The 20,242-nt window shown below is 46.4% G+C and overlaps 1 protein-coding gene across 1 annotated transcript in view; it reads left to right on the forward strand.

Annotated features, from left to right (window-relative positions):
- Nucleotides 1-20,242, forward strand: part of CD109 (CD109 molecule) — a 98,065-nt gene that overhangs the window by 50,969 nt on the left and 26,854 nt on the right. The window contains exons 23-26 of the mRNA XM_083377757.1: nt 2,813-2,989; nt 4,647-4,728; nt 5,007-5,235; nt 7,763-7,928. Coding sequence (XP_083233883.1) covers nt 2,813-2,989; nt 4,647-4,728; nt 5,007-5,235; nt 7,763-7,928 — 654 coding nt within the window. The remainder of the gene's footprint in view (nt 1-2,812; nt 2,990-4,646; nt 4,729-5,006; nt 5,236-7,762; nt 7,929-20,242) is intronic.

Below are 20,242 nucleotides of genomic sequence, written 5' to 3' on the forward strand. Positions count from 1 at the left end.
ACTCAGAGGTGCTGTCACTGGGGGCAATGCTGATGTCTTGCTATGGTGTCGCTGCCCATCCTTTGCACCCCCACCCCTGCGGCTCGGAGCCACATGCCGTGGGGATTCCCCTCCCCACAGCCGCCGTGGGGATTCCCCTCCCCACAGTTGCCACGCTGCGGCCCATGCTGAGCCCCCACCCAGAGCTGCTCCGAACCCTGACCCAGAGCTCTATTCCTCGTGGCAGTGGTCTCCAGTGCCAAACAGCCTCTTTCCAACCACATCCAGAAAAATTTGTAACAAACATTGGAATTCTCAAGGCCATGTTTGGTATTTCCCAGCAATCTGTTACTGGAAGGAAAAAACAATCCCTGCTGCGTTACTGATCCCAGAGAAGCATTTGCATGTATGCAGGTATCCTTAGGGTGCCATAGTTATGGATGAGAAATATTGGTTGCAAAGTTGGCTTTTCTGGATGTAATACAGATATTTTGATCATTTTTGTTTCTTTGCATGTTTGATATTTTTAAAAAGGTATATGCTACTGACTACATTATGCACATATGTAACATCTTTTGCTAGGATACATGACCACTGCTTGTCCAGAATGTGAAAAGTGAAAGATTGTGACTAAACAAAATTTTAATGTACAGATAATACCACCAGAAATTATTTTAGCCTTTTTAATAAATGTTGTTTATTGATGTTAAGCTCACCATGGAAAACATCATATTTTGTTATGTATATACTAGGTTAATTATTTAAAGACTGAAGTGCAACATAACTAGATTCTAAATAGTCTATTTTTCAAAACACACAACAGTCCAAACAGTAAAAGTAAATTAATAATATTTCATTCTTAAGAATTGTTTAATTTAAAGTGGTTTAGTTGTAATAGATGGTTATAGATTCAAAATAGTTTTCAAGAGTGTACAAAAGATACTATTTTTTTCTAGCATCAGCTAAATTAGACATATTACATTGAGAAAGATGTTTCTCATTTCTTTCCTGTTACCTTTATTGATTTCATTGCAGAGATATTAACATAGGAAATAGATTATTTTGTTATCCAATTTTACCTTCCAAAAGACAGAAGCAGATGAAAAATGTGAGGTTCTTTCCTGTTGGCTTTTTTGAATTAGCTGTTTTAGATTCTAAAAGTTTAGTTCCTAAAGAAGTAACCTTGTAAATAATTTTAATCTCCTCTAGTGCAGGGTAGGCAACCTTGGCTCTTTTATGACTCAAGGACTTCAACTCCCAGAATTCCTGAGCCAGCATGGCTCAGCTTGGAAACCTCTCTCTTTCCCCTCAGTGTGGCTGGCTCAGGATTTCTGGGAGTTGAAGTCCATGAGTCATAAAAAAGAGCCAAGATTGCCTACTCCTAAAGCAAATAGAGGGAGCTTTTTTTGTGTGCAAAAAAGGTGCTGAAACGCCGTTCTGAGCGTTCTATGAGAAAAAAAGTCCTGATCCTATCCATCTCATTTCCATATCAACAGGTTAATAATACAGTATAATATTCTTGTTTTCATTATAATTTCCACATACTGTAAATGCAGTAACCAAAATTTCTCCCATTTCAACATTTAATACATCTTTTCTCCTTTATATCTGCTCTCTTGTCCTTAGACTTGTAATTTTATACTTATCAATACATCTAAGTATATTAGTTATATTATATCACTCTTAACATAAATGCATCTTAGTCAATTTTATTTAAACTATTCAATATTTCAATTTAACTGTTGATATTCACACATCTAAGCTTTTTAATTAGCCAGTATTTTTATCTGCACATCAAAACAATCTCTCATAATCCAAGTACGATCCTGTCTATTTAGATATTTTCCGTTTCAGGCCTCTTAAATATGTCAATTCTTCTTCAGTCTTATTCTGGCTTTCTTCCTTTGCTATGTCATTTTCCATTTCTTTGCTTCAGGGTCATCAAAGAGTTCTTGTGTTGTATATTGTATTGAAATGACCCTCCAATCTCCATTTTTGAAGGGTTGAGGGAAGTAAGGAATAAATAGTCAAAAGCTTTTAGTCCAAAAGTTTTTTTTAAAGGAATACAGTTCTAATTGAGGTCCAATTTTTTCCCCCAACGTTTCTTTTTAAAACACCCCTGGAGGTTCAGTCGCCGCTGATTCTGAAGGGAGGGTTGAAATCCCCCCTCCCTCTCGGCAGGGGGGAAGGTACTTAGCAGCTTATTTAGGTGAAAAGAGGAAGATTGGAGTATAAGAGAGGTTGATCTTACCTGATCTCTTCCACGCTGCTTTAATGTTGCCTGGTAGTAAGTGTAGCTTCGGCTGTCTGCAACCTAGTGACCGGCCATTTTGCTATGGCCAGTCTTTCATTCACCGGTTTGAAGGGAATACACGCACTAACGGAGTTGTTCCCCATAGCGTTTCTGCAAAAGCCCCTTCTTGCTAGTCTCCCCTCCAGAGCGACTCTTCGGCCCTTTTAGGACCCCCCAGCGATGCGAAACTGGACGTGGAAGACGAGAGCCGTCCTCAAATGTTCATATCCGCGGCGTTGGCAAACCAGAAGCCTTCAATTTCCACAATTCTCAGTAATGGCCACTTGACTGGGTACTCTGAAAATTGAAGTCTACACATTAAGAGACTAGTTAGATTGGAAATACCTCTATTTAAAATATGTTTTTATGGTAATATTTGCGTTGATTTTGACCCTAAAAAGAAGCTAGCTGGTTGAGAGACTTGATTAAAAAGTTTATTATATAACATTTTAACCCACCCACCCCCTGGTCTTTGTTTACATGTTTACCTGTTATTAGTGTTGCCCCTTCCATCACTGACTTGCAAATTTTATCTTTCAGGTGACCACCTTAGTTCCTCTATCACTGGTTTGGAATCACTAGTCAAGATGCCTTATGGTTGTGGGGAACAAAACATGATTAACTTTGCACCTAATATTTACATTTTGGATTATTTGACTAAAACGGGCAAGCTCCAAACCCAATTTAAATCAAAAGTCGTGTCATATATGAGAGAAGGTAGGGATATGTTTGGGTAAGGAACATACAATTCAGTGTGCATTTCTTTGAAAGCATTTAGACCAACTGTTCATTCTTGAAGGAGGTGTTGTTTGAGAGAAGCTGTAACACTATCGTAGCATAAAGATTAGAGACTTTAAAAACTTACTCACCTTAGGAAGCTCATTCCATATTGTTTTTTTCATTTCTGTATTGTTATGCAGGTACAGTTCACATGACATGTAGATGTCCCAGGACATCTATGTGGTTGTCTTCTTGAATACAACTGGCCCATTTTAAAGTTTAGTTAAATTAGCTTAAACTTGGTAGTGTCACACCAGGAGTAACTGTATTTAGACTTACATCCCAGATCAGTCTCCCACAAAGATAGAACAAAAGCTACTGACCACAGAAACAGTTTTGTTTGCTTTGTTTAACTCCATGGGTTACATTTCACCTGACACTTGAACTTTGGCTACTCCAAAGTTGCACAGTTAGTTTCAAAAATAATGAACATCTGTTTTTTAAAAACGTCTTTGAAGTCTGCAAGCAGCCTGTCATTGCTTGTACTGTAGATTGATTTATTTTGCAGTAATTTTTTAAAATTCTCCAAACATTGGTTTTATTGAAGCTATTTAAAATGAGTCATAATGGTATGCTAAATTAAAATTTAGTAATTATTGTTTCATTTAAACAATAACCTGGGGTTTGGGGTTTAATATTCTTTGAGAACATTCAAATAATAATTCATACTCTTTGAATTCTTTTCTAGACAAAACAGAAACTCTTAACGTTAAAAACAAGTATTCATTTTTGCATTGTTGGCTAATAATACTACTAGTAATGGCTTTTATTATTATTGGTACAGTAGCAGTATTTAATTGTTTCCTATTTCTCATGTTAAGGCTGATACCTGTGAATTATGTGTATACAATATAGTAGTAGAAAACCAATATAGTCGACATTTTGTATTATATACCTGCATTCCTGAGAAGTTTTTGCTAGATAATAATTTAAGCTTTATTATTCTCAGCTTTGTATTGAACTCTTTATAAAAAGTCCTTCCACCTTTTCACCAGGTTTTTTTTTTTCAAATTTGGCTTTATGTTTCGTCATGGGCCTATTTATTTTCCTATTACTTCTGGGCTGCAGGCCATCCTCCAGGACCTTATCTGTAGACCTTTCATTGCCTGAAATGGTGCTGTTGAAATTCCATGGCAAAAAGACCACCTTGGGATAGCATTACTTCATATTACTTGCCAGGTTTTGGTGTGAACGTAATAGATTAGATAACCTTTATTGTCATTTTTTCTTGTGGGCATAAAGGCATACATTAAAAATAGGGGAAATAGTAGGTCTTTGCCTCCCAAAGCCTCTCTGTTCCCATTTTCACCCCTAATCCCCTAAATGCCTTTTTTGGTGATGTTACATTCTGAAGGTTGGGAAACTGAATTTTAGCCTCCAGCTTTCAGAAGTTGCCTCTCTCTGTATTATGCTGTTTACACTTGAGAATGGGAACATATAAACAGTGTTTGAGTAAATTCAGTCCTTGTGAATCTTGTCTTTTGGCAGATTAGGCTATTTGCTTTAGTGAGTGATAAGCCTGTCAGAACTGCATCTCCTGACACTGCAGACTGCTTGGTTTGTTCAGTATGCTTCTCATATTTTATTTGTTCAGGTTATCAAAGAGAGATTCTCTATAAAAGATCTGATGGCTCTTTCAGTGCCTTTGGAAACAGTGATCCCTCTGGGAGTACATGGTGAGTATATTGTTGCCCAATGCCCAATGTGTAGTTTTCATAATTTTTTAAAATTATAACTTATACAAATTCACATCCTAAAATGGGCCATGTAAGCCATTGAGCTCTATTTTTTCCAAATTAAAAGCCTTGCTGGCTGGGGAATTTGGGGAGCTGAAATCCACACATCTTAATGTAGCTCAGGTTGAAAAACACTGATCGAAACCAACCATTTAATAGAAAGAATTAGTTTGGACAAAAATGCTTAACAGTATACTTTCATTATAATTTCATTCTAGGTTATCAGCTTTTGTATTGAGGAGTTTCATTCAAGCACAACCATACATTGATATTGACCCATATATCCTGGAGAGAACAGCTGCTTGGATCCTCAATCATCAGAAACTCAGTGGAGAATTTGAGGAACCTGGAAGAGTTCTGCATACTAAGCTTCAAGGAGGCACTAGCGATTCTGTTTCCCGTACAGCTTATATCTTGACTGCTCTATTAGAGTATCAGTTCAATGAGGTAGTAATTATAGTGATCTTAATGTATTTGAAACAAATTACTGTAAAGCTGTTTACAATACAGGCTAGTGCTTTAAATCAGGATAAAATGCCAAAGAATGCATTTGAAGCTGCAGTATTCTCAGTCAGGCAACCAATCCTTTTTTCACAATCTGATTTCTTCCAGATGTATTGGATTACACATCTAATTAGTTTTATGGGAATGGGGTGTATAAGAACATCTGCTCGGTAGAAGAAGGGTGATCTATATTGATTGCCAAAAGCTCATGGATTTAGTCAGAAGTTATTTCCACTTCTTCTTGAACTGAATCTGGGACCTCTTATGCTAGCATATTCCCAAATGAGGTTTTATCTTTGCAGAACAGTATTGTTGTTGTTGTTAGTTGCAAAGTTGTGTCTGATCCATTGCGACCCCATGGACAACGTTCCTCCAGGCCTTCTTGTCCTCTACCATCTTCTGGAGTCCATTTAAGCTCACGCCTACGGCTTCCAGCCACCTCATTCTCTGTCGTCCCCTTCTTCTATTGCCCTCAATCTTTCCCAGCATTAGGCTCTTTTCCAGTGAGTCCTTCCTTCTCATTAGGTGGCCAAAGTATTTGAGTTTTAGCTTCAGGATCTGGCCTTCTAAAGAGCAGTCAGGGTTGATCTCCTCTAGGACTGACTGGTTTGAACGCCTTGCAGTCCAAGGGACTCGCAGGAGTCTTCTCCAGCACCATAGTTCAAAGGCCTCAATTCTTTGGCGCTCAGCCTTTCTTATGGTCCAACTTTCACAGCCATACATTGCAGCTGGGAAGACCATAGCCTTGACTATATGCACTTTTGTTGGCAGTGTGATGTCTCTGCTTTTTAGTGTGCTGTCTAGATTTGCCATAGCTTTCCTCCCCAGGAGCAAGTGTCTTTTAATTTCTTGGCTACAGTCCCCATCTGCAGTGATCTTGAAGCCCAGAAAAATAAAATCTGTCACTACCTCCATTTCTTCTCCATCTATTTGCCAGGAATTGAGAGCGCTGGATGCCATAATCTTGGTTTTCTTAATGTTGAGTTTCAAGCCCACTTTTGCACTCTTCTTCTTCACCCGCATGAAGAGGCTCTTTAGTTCCTTTTCACTTTCTGCCATTAGAGTGGTATCATCTGCATATCTTAGGTTGTTGATATTTCTCCCGGCAATCTTAATTCCAACTTTTGATTAATCTAGCCCTGCCTTTCTCATGATGTGCTCTGCATATAAGTTAAATAGGCAGGGTGACAGTATACAGCCTTGCTGGACTCCTTTCCCAATTTTGAACCAATCAGTGGTTCCGTATCCAGTTCTCACTTTTGCAAAACAGTATACTGCTTGATTAATTGTGAGATTAATGAACAGTTGTGCAGAAATGGTAAGCTTTTTATTTGAGGGGAAACTTTATCTTTTACAAAGTGGAATAGGACAGGAAAGTTTTATGCAGTATGAATTGACTTTTGTTTCCTAAAGTGTCACACTCCTAATAGGTAAATATCTTTTCAAAAGATTTAGTAATGAAGGAGCACCTGGGCATTGATTGTTATGCTGGCATGACATAATAGCATATATATTCACATTTACATTTCTGAAATAATTTCTCTTTTGTGTGGAATTAATCAACTTGGCTTGGCCCAAGATAAATATAGGTAAATACCAAAAATAGGTAGAAGCCATAGTATTGCCATACACATTCTAATAGGAACAAGATTAATTCAAAACCTTCCAGCACCATCTCATTCTAGTCAATAGTTGTGTGTCTCCTAATAGTTATCTGAACTAGTAGAACATAAGAATGCTATTGCTAAGGCAGTTTTCATTCTTTAGTCCAAATCAATTTCTATGGGATTATGGTGCAAAGAAACATATAAACTGGCATATGGCTTATCACCACCATCAGTAATACATATTGTTTTAGTCCCCAACCAAAATGGAATTTTGAAAATCACTATATGGTTTGTTCATAATGATTCTGCATTTCCTTGCTAACTGTCTTCTGCCTTTTAAGGTTTCAATACAGGTAGTCCTTGAATTGTGTCTGTAATTGAGCCCACAATTTTGGTTGTAAATTATGATGGTCATCACATAACCATGTCTGATTTTATGATTTCTTTTGCAGTAGTCATTAAGTGAACACAGTGGCCATTAAGCAAACACATTTTTGGGGAAACTGGAAGTAAACACACAGGTTTGTGAAATACTGCAATGGCCGAAAATGTGGGCCAGTTGCCTAGCATGCTGTTGACCATGGAGGTGGGCACAGATGGATGTTGGATTGTAAGTCCCTTTTTTTGAGGTTGGTCATAATTTCAAACTATCTATGGTCCACTCCTCACAAGAGGCTTACAATTAGCACCGTCTTGCTCAATTCCAGTTTACTGCAATGTTTTATAGCATATCCCACATTTTAGCATTATATGTTTTTATCTTGAATATAAAATTGTAATTTAACAGTCCACCTTAAAGACTTATACTAGTTATTGCAGTTTATGTTAAAGTATTTCTTAAGGTGCTACTTTTCTTTTTCCAGAATGATAAATCTATAAAAAAAGCACTGGGCTTTCTTGAATTTCATGTAAATAACATCGCATTGGATAATCATACGCTGGCTCTTCTGACTTACGCTTTATCACTTGCCAAAAGTACAGCAGCAAAGGGAGCGCTCAACAAACTGAATGAGAGGTCAGAACAACAAGGTAGTGTAAAATAGTCTTTATACCTGGGTGAGTAATCTGACATTCCAGTTACACTTAAGGCAATATATGCCAATGGCATAAAAGAAAGGAAACATAAAATAGGTTGATGTGATCTAGCGCAGGGCTTTTCAACCTTTTCACTCATTGTACCACTTTTAGGATATGGCAATATCCAAGTACCACCAGTTGCCTAGCAAGGTGTCAAAAACTTGATGACCCCCCTGAAAAAGGAAAAAAGTGATGAAGTACAGGTAGTCCTCGACCTACAACAGTTCACTTAGTGACTGTTTGAAGTTACAGTGGCACTGAAAAAAGTGTCCCCCTAGCCACAGCCGAACAAGACACCTGCCCGCCCGCCTGGTGGCTCTTTTCCTCCTGTCCAAGGTTTTCATTGTTGTGAGCATTTCTTTTGAGGATTGGCAACAGGGGTTGGGTGCGGATGGGTGTTTGTTTTTTATTCCCCCCCCCTCTGCTGGGTGGTTGCAGAAGGTTTTGGTCACTTCACATGACCCTGGGATACTGTGACCATCATAAATATGAATCAGTTGTCAAGCATCTGAATGCAAATCACAAGACCCTGGAGATGCTGCAACATTCCAGCTGATCGGCGCTTCGTCTAGGCTCAGCAGAAGTGCCAGCTGGATCCTGGCGCTAATCCTAGTGCTTCCACTGAGGCCTGACAGCCCTGAAGAAATGCCGATCAGCTGGAGCCTGGCACTGATCCTGGTGCTTCTGCTGAGCCCTGACAGCCCTGCAGCTCCAGCTATCTCTCACTCAGGCTTGTGCGGTGCTACCACCGGTTCAGCTCATTCCCCTCCCCCGCTACCACTTTTCTAGGATGGTCACGTACCACTTGCCAGGTGCCAATGTACCACAGGTGGTACCCGTACCACTGGTTGAAAAGTCCTGATCTAGTGAAAAGTTATTTATGGTTATGTTTAAAATGCTTAGTGTTACAATACAATCACAGGATACCTTCTGGTATTGAATGCAATTCAGTTCCACAATGTTACAGACTCTATTTAAATTAAAAATGTGCAGGTAGCAATTAATAATTGCATATGAACTATTACCTGATTTGTGTTTTCTCTGCTACTGTAAAGAAAATGTAGATCACATTGATTGAACCTATAATCAGTACCTAGCTGTTCAGTAGGCCACTTATTAATATTTAGTAAGACGGAAGTTAATTTGAATTTCTGCACTGAGCAAACAATTGGATCTGATGACCTAAATGGCACATTCCAACAGTGAGATTTTATAATTTGTGTGCTCTTTTTGATGTACAATATTGATCACAAAATGCAGGTTTTACTAACTCATATTCTGAAAGATCAGCAAACCTCCAAGCTCACCTGTTTTGCCACATTCTTAAGTAGGATACTTAAGCAGGATTTCTGCCAGTGAGTCATGTTCTTATTAAGGTATTTGCTTCCCATCCTGATATGTACAGTTCTTATTCAATAAAAATTCAATAAATTCAATAAAATTCAATAAAAAATTCAAATTATTGGGCTATTTTTGGCTGCCTTCCTTAAAGAATGTCCCTTTTTCTTTAGGGACCTCTGTAAAAAAAGAGCCTTGGTGGAGCAGTGGGCTAATGCCTCCTTAAGTAACACCAGCTGCCTGCAATTAGTGCAGGTTCGCATCCCACCAGGCTCAAGGTTGACTCAGCCTTCCATCCTTCCGAGGTAGGACCCAGATTGTTGGGGGCAATTAAGCTGACTTTGTAATAATGCTGCTTGGGGTGTGTGTGAAAGCCCTAATAAGCAGGCATATACATAGTATGAAGGCTACTGCTAAGCTTGTAAGCCGCCCTGAGTCTTCGGAGAAGGGCGGGATATAAATGGAATTAAAATAAAATAAAAAATCTGAGTGTTTCTCCACAGCTGCTGATATCACTGTGGATATTTTTGGAGCAATCAGCTCTTAGAGAATGTATCTCCAATTAGCATATATATGTGGGATACAATGATATGATGGCATATCTGTGGGGAGGGAAACATTTCTAATAAGCAAACATGCCTGCATTTAGAAACCACTTTGTCAATAGCAAGTGTTAATTACAAAGTTTGCCTGAAATGTGAACCTGAAAAGCAGGCCTGAAAACATATATAGTGGGAATGGGTTTTGTTTGATTATGAGCTGGTCTGCTCTTCCTGCTTACCCCAACATGAGAATGGACTACCTACTGTTTGGGGAGGATTAGAACAGAGGATATTGTCCTCAGCCAATCCCTCATCTCATGAGAAGGCAAACCTCACCGGAATTTTCAAAATTCCATCAAAATAAATGGTTTTCTTTTCCCCTCTTTTTCTTGTACAAGCAGAGAAGTCTGTGTGTTATATGTTAATTGTTAAAGTTAAGTGTTAAGAGTTGGAAGAATGTTAACGTTGTATGAGGTAAATACTGTGACAAGAATACACGCGGTAGCTTTTGACAGCTGTCAAAAGCTGCCACTGGCGAAAGCGCATGCGCATGCGCAGGCAGCTGACAGCTCTCCGCTGTCAGCGCAGCTCTCCACCACGCATGCGCAACCCGCCACGAGGACTCAAGCTGTCAAAACACACACCGCAGCCGATTGGCTCAGCAGTCCCAGCGGGAGAAAAGCGAGCAGCGGATTGGTGCAGCCAGCCAGCTGCCGGCTATAAAAGAGCTGAAGCAGAGCACCTAAGTGTCCGATACCTCAATAAACTGTTAGACCTAGCCAGCTGTCTCCGAGTGGTCTTTGAGCCACTTCACTGGCGATGAGGGTGGGATCTGCTTCGTCGAGCTGAAGTCACCGTCAGGGAAGAGAGTTCCTGGCGACCAGAGCGAGTCACGGCTGAAGTCACAACGGGAAGTTATAACTTCCACAGACGCGGCGAAGCAGACTACCGGACCAAGACAGCATGGCCAACTTTGGACGCGTACGAGAGTTCGACATCCGCCATCCAGAGCATTGGGAGTCACATCTGGGGCAGGTCGAAGGGTTCCTTCTGGTCAGTAAGATCACTGAAGACCGAGCCAAAGCGGCAGCCCTCCTGTATATCCGCGGCCTGGCAGTTTACGACGCCGTCGGCATATTCAGCCCGGAGCCAATTGCGGAGGTACCCTACGCTGAACTAACTGAGAGACTCAACAAGCATTTCATGCCAGCGCGCTCTGAGCTGTACTGGAGGGTTCAATTCACGCATCGACGCCAGCGACCGGATGAATCTGCGACCGACTTCATCGCAGGAGTCCGGCACGCTGCCCGAAGCTGCCGATTTTCGGACTTAGAAGACCGGATCAGGGACCAAGTAGTTATCGGGCTCAAAGACGAGCGCCTCCAGAAGAAAATTATAGCGAAACCAGATTTAAATTTAGCGGAGGTCTCCAGGGAAGTTCTAGCGTACGAAGACAGCCACCGAGGAGACCCCGCACGGCCCGCCATCGAACAACATGGATTGGTGCATCAGGAAGAGACAACCTTTAGCGCCGACGATGAACCGATAGACCTGACCGATGTGGATGCCATACAACGGCGACTTGAGATACTCCAAACCTGCCGAAATGACCACGAGGAGAAACAAAAAGCCAAAAGCTACAACTCCCCTCGAAGCTACCCCAAGGAACAACGATCCACCTGTGCCAGCTGCGGGGGTAACCATGCCCGAGCCGCCTGCCGGTTCCGAAATGCCAAGTGCCATAACTGCAGGAAAACCAGGCACATCAGGACAGTATGCCGGAGCCGACCCTGTGGAAATCTTCACGAGTTGGAGGCCACCTCCCCAGGTACGAGACCTACAAGAGCCTATAGTGGAAAGCCCCCGGGGTCCCAAGTGCAGGCGGTAGACAGGGACAGGGAAGAAAAATGGGTCCACCAACTAGACCAGACATGTCAAACACAAGGCCCGGGGGCCGCATCCAGCCCGTGAAGTGGTTTCATGTGGCCCGCGAAGCCATCCTGGAAACAGTGAGGGAACGACCCCCACTGCCTTGGCCCTGGCCCAGAGACCCTCCTTCTGCCAGAGACCCTCAGATATGTCCCACTCCTGCCCAGGCCCCCATAGGCACCCTTGATGCCAACGATGTAGAGCTGGCCATGCCCACCCAGTAGGCCATACGCACTCTAGCCATGCCCACCCAGTAGGCCACGCCCACCCTGGCCATACCCACCCGGCCCCCTGAGGGCAACCGCAATGCTGATGCGGCCCTCAATGAAATTGAGTTTGACACCCCTGAACTAGACCCCAAGGTCAAAATCAGAACAAAACTTCAAGGGGTCTCCTGTGATATGGAAGTAGATTCCGGGTCTTCGGTGTCATTAATCTCCCTCAAGACCTTCAGGGAAATTTGCCGGCTTAACAAAAAACAAATTCCTTTAGAACCCCCCCCGGATACATCTGGTAGACTACCAGAAAACCCCCATTCAATTAAAAGGGAAGGCCCAAGTGATTGTTGAATTCAAAAAATTCCGAGGCCCACTTGAGGTGTTAGTAACACAGGGAGATCGTACCAGCCTAATCGGCCTGAACTCGTTCAAGGCCTTAGGCATTGCTATTACAGGGGTTAACGCAACACAGGCCGCAAGCCTCGAAGCCGTCTGCAATCACTTTGCGGACGTCTTCGATGGCTCCCTAGGGAAATACACCGGCCCACCCATCTCCTTAAAACTCAACCTCGCCGTACAACCAATACGAATCAGAGCCAGAAGAGTTCCATTCGCCCTCAAAAAGAAAATTGAGGACGAACTGGAACGCCTGGTTCAATTAGGGGTCTTAGAACCTATGGATGGGGGAAGCTGGGAAACCCCAATTGGCACCCCAATTAAGCCAAACGGCCAAATTCGGCTCTGCACTGACTACAAAGCTACCCTGAACCGAGCATTAAACGCACACGCTTACCCGGTCCCGGCGGTGAGAGACGTCCTCACTTCCATCCGCTCCGGCGCCATCTTCGCCAAGTTAGACTTGGCGCAGGCATATTTGCAACTCCCGGTAACTCAGGAAACCGCGGATGCGCAAACCATAGTCACTCACCGCGGGGCTTTTAAAGTCAAGTGCTTACAATTTGGCATATCAGCAGCCCCGGGGATATTCCAAGGTATTATGGAAAAAACCTTAAAAGGAATTCCCGGGGTCTGCCCCTACTTCGACAATGTCCTCATCGCCGGCGAATCAGAGACAATCATAGCAGACAGGCTGTCAGCTGTTTTAAACCGATTTAGAACAGCCGGTCTTAAATTGAAAAAAGAAAAATGCTCAATAGGGGTGCCATCCACGGAATTCCTCGGGTGTAGAATTGATGCCCAAGGAATCCATCCTACCAACTCCAAGATTAAGGCTATCAAAGCAGCCCCCACCCCCAAAAACAAGCCTGTTGTGCTTCAGTCTGGTCAGCTTGTTGAGCTTCATTCTAGCTTATACAAATATCTTTGTTCCAAATGGCTGAAGTGTGTTCAGGATGGGTTACATCCATGTCCTCAGACTCCATTTTGTTCTTTCGATCACCATTTTGTATTCTGTCTTGCAGAAACCATCTGTTTCTTTGAAATGACAAGTATTCTGCCAAGTTTTTCCTCGTAGCTCAAGTGATGAGAAACCATACTTGTGGTGTTGTTTACTATAATTTTATTGAAAGTTTTAAAAACAAGCGTAAAAACTAATACAAAGTAAAATAGAGTAAAAAGGTAGTACTTTCTCTAATCACACAGGCCAATTTGATCATCTCAGCAATTTCTACTATCTTCAGCAACCATGTTTGTTTGCTTTTAAATTCAACAGGTGGTTTGGGAAATGCTGGCCATTTCTTTCTTTGTTTTTTAACTGGGTGACATTGACAAGAGTTTTATCAAGTTTCTCCTTCTAGTCCAAATTGTAATGTATTGGGATTTTACTTAAACTGTTTTCACATGTCTTTTGAATGCTGCTTAAGGTTGCTCAATTGAGGTGTCTATATAACGTCGCTGACTAGCCAGACATGCAGTCTCCAAGAAGATCATTGGATGATTTGGGGCAGGAATGGGTTCCTTTAAACCAGGGGTGTCCAAACTTTTTTCAAAGAGGGCCAGATTGGATGAAGTGAACATGCTGGAGGGCCGAACATTTTTCCGAACATTCTTTGAACAATTACAATTAAATGCAAATGAATTATTTTATGCCAAGTTAATTGCAAATGGCATACTTTTCATTTTATAACATAAGATCAACTGACAGCTGAGTTTTCACAATGTATTTTAAATAAATTTTAAAAAAAACTTACTGTGTGAGCTGTTACCAGAGAGTCTGACCTTGTCAAACTTACTTTGACAAGGTCAGACTCTCTGGTAACAGCTCACACACTTCCACCACTTCACAAATTCTGCTAGGCCAGGGCCCTACCTACCCCTGTCCAGCTCCCCACATCCCAGCCCATAAAATGGCTGTGAAACACAGAATGCGCGCACGTGCACACACACACACACACACACACACACACACACACACACACACACCTGCCCTTCCCTGGATGTCGCCTTCGCCCAGGGGAGCCAGAGGGCTTCGAAGCCGGGGCAGCTCCGGCGGCAAAGAAGGCGCACCCTCGCTGCACCGGCACAGACGCCGCGCCAAGCCCGCGGCGGGGGGAGGAGCGTGGCGGTTCGGCCAGGCAGGAAAAGGTGCAGGAAGTGGCCGCCGCCTGGTAACGGCGCCCGGGCTCACAACGTGGAGGCGGCGAGCAAGCACGCGCTCAGGGCGAGGCGGTCCGGTGAGGGAAGACCGCCGAGGGAGTGGCTGGCCAGGCTGTGCTGCTGCCGAGCGAAGCTCGGCCGGGGTGCCCGCTCTGCTCTGCCTGGCGCCAGCTCAGAGACTCCGCCCGCCAGGCCCTTCTCCCGCTCAGCCAGGCCAGGCGCGCACCGTCAGCCTCGCTGCACCGGCACAGACGCTGCGCCAAGCCTGGGGCGGGGGGGAGGAGCGCGGCGGTTCGGCCAGGCAGGAAAAGGTGTGGGAAGTGACCGCTGCCTGGTAATGGTGCCCAGGCTCACAACGTGGAGGCGGTGTAGCGAGGCTGACGGTGTGCGCCTGGCCTGGCTGAGCGGGAGAAGGGCCTGGCGGGCGGAGTCTCTGAGCTGGCGCCAGGCAGAGCAGAGCGGGCGCCCCAGCCGAGCTTCGCTCGGCAGCAGCGCAGCCCAGCCAGCCACTCCCTCGGTGCTCTTCCCTCACTGGAACGCGGCCGCCTCGCCCTGAGCGCACGCTTGCTCGCCGCCTCCACGTTGTGAGCCCGGGCGCCATTACCAGGCGGCGGCCACTTCCTGCACCTTTTCCTGCCTGGCCGAACCGCCACGCGCTCAGCCAGGCCAGGCGCGCACCGTCAGCCTCGCTGCACTGGCACAGACGCCGCGCCAAACCCGGGGCGAGGGGAAGGAGCACGGCGGTTCGGCCAGGCAGCCGGCCCTTCAACCCACCGGAGGAGCGGCAGATCGGCGCGGCCGGAGTCGGGAAAGCCACTAGAAGGGGGAGGGGAGTCACCTCTCCCCGCCGGGGGGTCGCCCATCCCATCCCGGGAGGCTGACATTTCTGCAGCTGAAAAAGTCGTCTCGGATTCCATGGCGGAAGGTCACTCCAGCGCCAGGCAGGGCTGAGAGGGGGAGGGTGGGAGAAAGGGAGGGAAGGAAGGAGACAAGGAGGAGAAAGGACGAATGGGGGGAGGGAGGGAACGAGAAAGAGAGAAGGAAGGAAGGAAGAAAGGAAGGAAGGAAGGAAGGAAGAAGAGAGAATGGAGGCAGGAGAGAGGAAGAAGAAAGAAAAGAGAGAGAGAGAAAGAAAGAAAGAAAGAAAGAAAGAAAGAAAGAAAGAAAGAAAGAAAGAAAGAAATCGGAGGCTTGGACAGACCCCGCTCCAGGCTCCGGGGCCGCCACCACGGAATGCCCAGCCTCAGGGGGGAATCTTCTGCAGGCGTGCCCTGGCCCCCTCCCCTCCCCTCCCTCCCTCCCGCGGCCCATCCCCAAGGCGGTGCCCGCGGGTCCCCGGACTCACAGCATGCAGAGGGCGAAGGCGCCGGCCACGCTCTCGCTGTCGCGCACCAGGAAGCTGCCGGCCCGCCCGGCCCACGCCAGCAGCTCCTTGGCCGCCGCCCGGCTCAGGTTCTTGTGGTACCAGAGCGGCCAGCCCGGCACCGCCGGAGCCCCCGCGCCCGGGAGCCCCAGCGCCGCCGGAGCCGGAACCACCGCCATGGGCAGCCGCGGCGTGCAGGGAAGGTGCTCAGCAGGATGGGCGGGCAGGCCGAGACCCCCGCCGGCCACCCCCGCCTCGCCCACAGTGCCGCATGGCCCGACCGGAGACCCCCAGCCGCTCAGGGCATGCCCGGCCCAGCAGCTCCTCCTCTGGGCTGCACTCCAGCCAGGATGAGGGCGCGATCCGCTCTCCGCGCACTTCCCCTGCACACTGGAGCCGCCCCGGGCCCCGAGCAGGCCTGGTGGAGGAGGAGGAGGAGGCGGAGGAAGCCATGTGGAGCCCCGGAGCCTGGCTGGCGGGGTGGGGGCGGCAGCTGGGCTGGCCTGCGCTTCCTGGGGCGGCCCCTCAGCGGGGGAGGCGGGAGCAGCTCCCGAAGGGGCGGCCCTCAATCAGAAGGCAGGGCCGTGGGAGGGCCGCATTTACATACAGCAGGGAGGGCTGTTACGGGCCGTATTAAACCGCCCCACGGGCCGCAAATGGCTCGCGGGCCGGACTTTGGACATGCCTGCTTTAAACCTATTGGCCGCCACCTAGTGGCCAGCCATATAAGTAGCTGTGCAGAAGCCTCTGATTCAGTTAGGGTTCCTGCTTGCCTCAATAAAGCAATGTTCCTGTTTACAACCTCTCGTCTCGCTTCCTGCCTCCAAAGAACTCACTACACAACACTGGCGACGAAGGTGGGATCCTGCTTCTTTGAAAGACCTGAAAGTCACTAGGGCACAGGTGTGCAACCCGCGGCTCCGGAGCCGCATGCGGTTCTTTCAGCTGTCTCCCAGTCCTCTGCCATGTGCAGTCCAAAAAAAAAAAAGTGGGACTAAAAAAGTTCAATCAATTCAAATATGCAGGGTAGGTGCATATCTCGCCTTGGCTCCACTCTTCAGTCAAACCTTGTTCTGCGCATATGCGCATGTACGCACATGCGCACACATTTTTTGCGGCTCCCAGTTTTTCCTTTTGTGAGGGAACTGGTTCTGAGTGGCTCTTTCACTGTTTCAGGTTGCTGACTCCTGCACTAGGGGATGAGGCCAGCAAGCGCCTGGCAGGGACCGTGTTCCCCCCCGGTCGACCTAGCAAGCCACACTAGTGACCACACCGCCCTGCGGACCAGTCCCAGGGCCTACAGAAGAAGCAGGACGAGGCAACGAGAGGCTCGAGCCGCGAAGACTTCCTGAAGATGGCAAAAGTTGGAAATCTTGAGGAATTTGATGTGACTCACCCAGAGAGTAGAAAACTACCTCGGCACCAACCAAGTCACTGAAGACGGCCTGAAGGCCGCAACATTCCTCTGTGTCTGCGGGCCTGCAACATTCAACATCGCGGAGAACTTAGTCGCACCGGTGCAGCTGGAGTCTGTTACTTTCGCGGACCTGAAGAAACGGCCCGGCGATCATTTCCAGCCCAAGCTGTCGGTGATCACGTGGAGGCACGCCTTCAAACAACGAGTTCAACAACCCGGAGAGACTGCCATGGAATTCATCATGGCGTTGAAACAAGATTCGCGCCTGTGCATATTTTCGGACTTGGAAGAAAGGCTTTGAGACCAACTTGTCTGTGGACTATGGAGCAGAGAGCTGCAACAGAAACTTTTTGCAAAAGAGACTCTCTTGCTCCAGGAAGTCTTAAAAGAAGTCATGGTGGACAAAGCCACTGGCGGAGCTGTGAAGGCCATGCGGCCCACCAAGAGCACTCAGCATGAGGAAGCCATCCACCACAAGGACGCTGAACTTCCAGAAGATGTTGACTCCGACCACGAAGTTGACAAGATCCAACGGCACCATGACAAGGAACTGAAGACTCCTTACAAGGCAGTTCCCTTCCCTCAGTGTTTGGGCTGTGGCGGCCGCCACCAATGAGTGGACTGCAGGTTCCGGACAGCCACATGTCGGGCCTGCAGGAAGACCGGCCACATCGCATCAGTTTTGCAGAGGTCGCCATAAGGACCGCCAATCGGACGTTCCGATCAGGAGAGGTACCGGGGCCCCGCGGTAGCATAGTGTAGGGTTTTGCTCCAGCCGTTGGAGTGTTTGCCGCACGGGAGCTCACTGTCCCTTTAAGCCCAAACTTCGGCTTCAAGTCGAGCTGCAAGGCGTTCCTTGCAGGATGGAACTGGACACGGGTTCAGTGGTATCCATCATTTCCCTGGAGACTTTCCGCTTCATCTGCAACCATAGCAAGAGATGGGCTAAGCTTAGGCCATCCGACATCATTCCGACTGACTTCCAAAACTCCTGAGTTGCCGTCAAAGGTGAGGCCACTTTGACCATCAAATTCAAGGGGTTTTTGGGGCCCTGAATGTGATTGTGGTGGAGGGCCAGAGAACGAGCTTAGTAGGGCTTGATTGGTTTGATGCTCTGGGCATCCAAATCACTGGAATCCACTGGACACAAGCGGCAAACTTGGTGTCAGTAAGTGAGGAGTTCACGGATGTTTTTGACACAAGCCTGGGAGAGTGCAAGGGCCCTCCGATAGCCTTTAAACTTGATTCTGCCATAATGCCTATTAGGATCAAACCCTGTAGAGTGCCATTTGTGCTTAAACATAAAATTGATGCAGAGCTGGACAAGCTAGTCAGCCAGGGGTTACTACAGCCCGTAGATGGGGGTGAATGGGAAAACCCAATTGTAATGCCACTTAAGGTCAGAATTTGCGCTGATTACATGTGCACCATAAACAGGGCATTTAAGCAGCCGGTGCCAGTCGTCAGCCACGTCTTGGCATCGCTGCAAGGGGGCACTGTGTTTGCTAAATTAGATTTGGCACAGTCCTATCAGCAGTTACCTGTGGATGAGGCCACAGCAACTGCACAAACTATTGTGACACACAGGGGGCTTTTAAAGTCAAACGCCTTCAATTTGGGGTTAGTGTGGCCCCAGGAATTTTCCAAGGTGTCATGGAGTATACACTCAAGGGCATTCCAGGGGTTTGCCCCTACTTCGACAATGTGCTCATCGCCGGTGAGTCCACTGAGGTGCTTTCAAAGCCGTTCCGCGCAGCGGGCCTTAAATTGAAAAGGAATAACTGTAACATTGGGGTTTCTTCTACTGAGTTCCTGGGTTTCTGTATTGATGCTGAAGGCATCTACCCTTCCGAGTCCAAGTTGAAGGCCATTCAGCTGACACCTAGCCCCAGGTCAAAAGGAGAGCTTCAAGCATTCCTGGGTCTCCTTAATTTTTACCATGTGTTCCTTCCTAACAAGGCCGCAGTGGCAAAGCCGTTACACTGGCTCTTAGACAAAAACACTCCATGGAAGTGGACCAAGGTTCACGAAAACAGCTTTGAGACAGTAAAATCACTACTGTCCTCCAATTCAGTGCTTACGCACTTCACATAGAATGAAGGCTACTGCTAAGCTTGTAAGCCGCCCTGAGTCTTCGGAGAAGGGCGGGATATAAATGGAATTAAAATAAAAATAAAAATAAAGAATCATTGCCAGTATGCATTGCGTGTGATGCATCCCCTTATGGGGTGGGGGCTGTTTTAAGCCATTTGCAAGTGATGGGACTCAAGTCCCAATTGCCTATTATTCAAGGACATTGTCCTCAGCTGAGCGCAGTTACGCTTAAATTAACAAAGAGGTCTTGGCCATTGTGGCCACGGTGAAGAAATTCCATGATTACTTGTATGGTAGGGAATTCACGGTCTTCACTGACCATAAGCCACTGCTGGGGTTATTTACTACAGATAGGCAGACGCCTCAAATACTGTCCCCTAGGATGTTAAGATGGTCCATTTTTATGTCGGCCTACAGCTACAGGCTGATTCATGGACCTGGCAAAGACATGGGCCACGCAGATGGCCTTAGCAGGTTGCCATTGCCACAGATAGAGCCTGATGCGGCTCTAGCAGCTTGCATTTTGTCAATTCAGGATTTGCCTGAATTTCCCCTCCTTGCTGTGAATGTGGCTGCAGAAACTGCTGCAGACAAGGTTGTAATCAGAGTCTTGTCATGGATTCACACAGTGTGGCTTGAAAGCAGCCCTGGACCAGAGGTTGTTTTTTTTATTCCCATTTATATCCCACCCTTCTCCGAAGACTCAGGGCAGCTTACAATCTAAAGGACAAATCAATGTGCTTAGTAATAGCCTTCATTCTATGTATATGCCTGCTTATTAGGGCTTTCCCCCCCCAAGCGGCATTATT

This window comes from Vipera ursinii, assembly GCF_947247035.1.
Source record: "Vipera ursinii genome assembly, chromosome: 1".
Lineage (NCBI taxonomy): Eukaryota > Metazoa > Chordata > Lepidosauria > Squamata > Viperidae > Vipera > Vipera ursinii.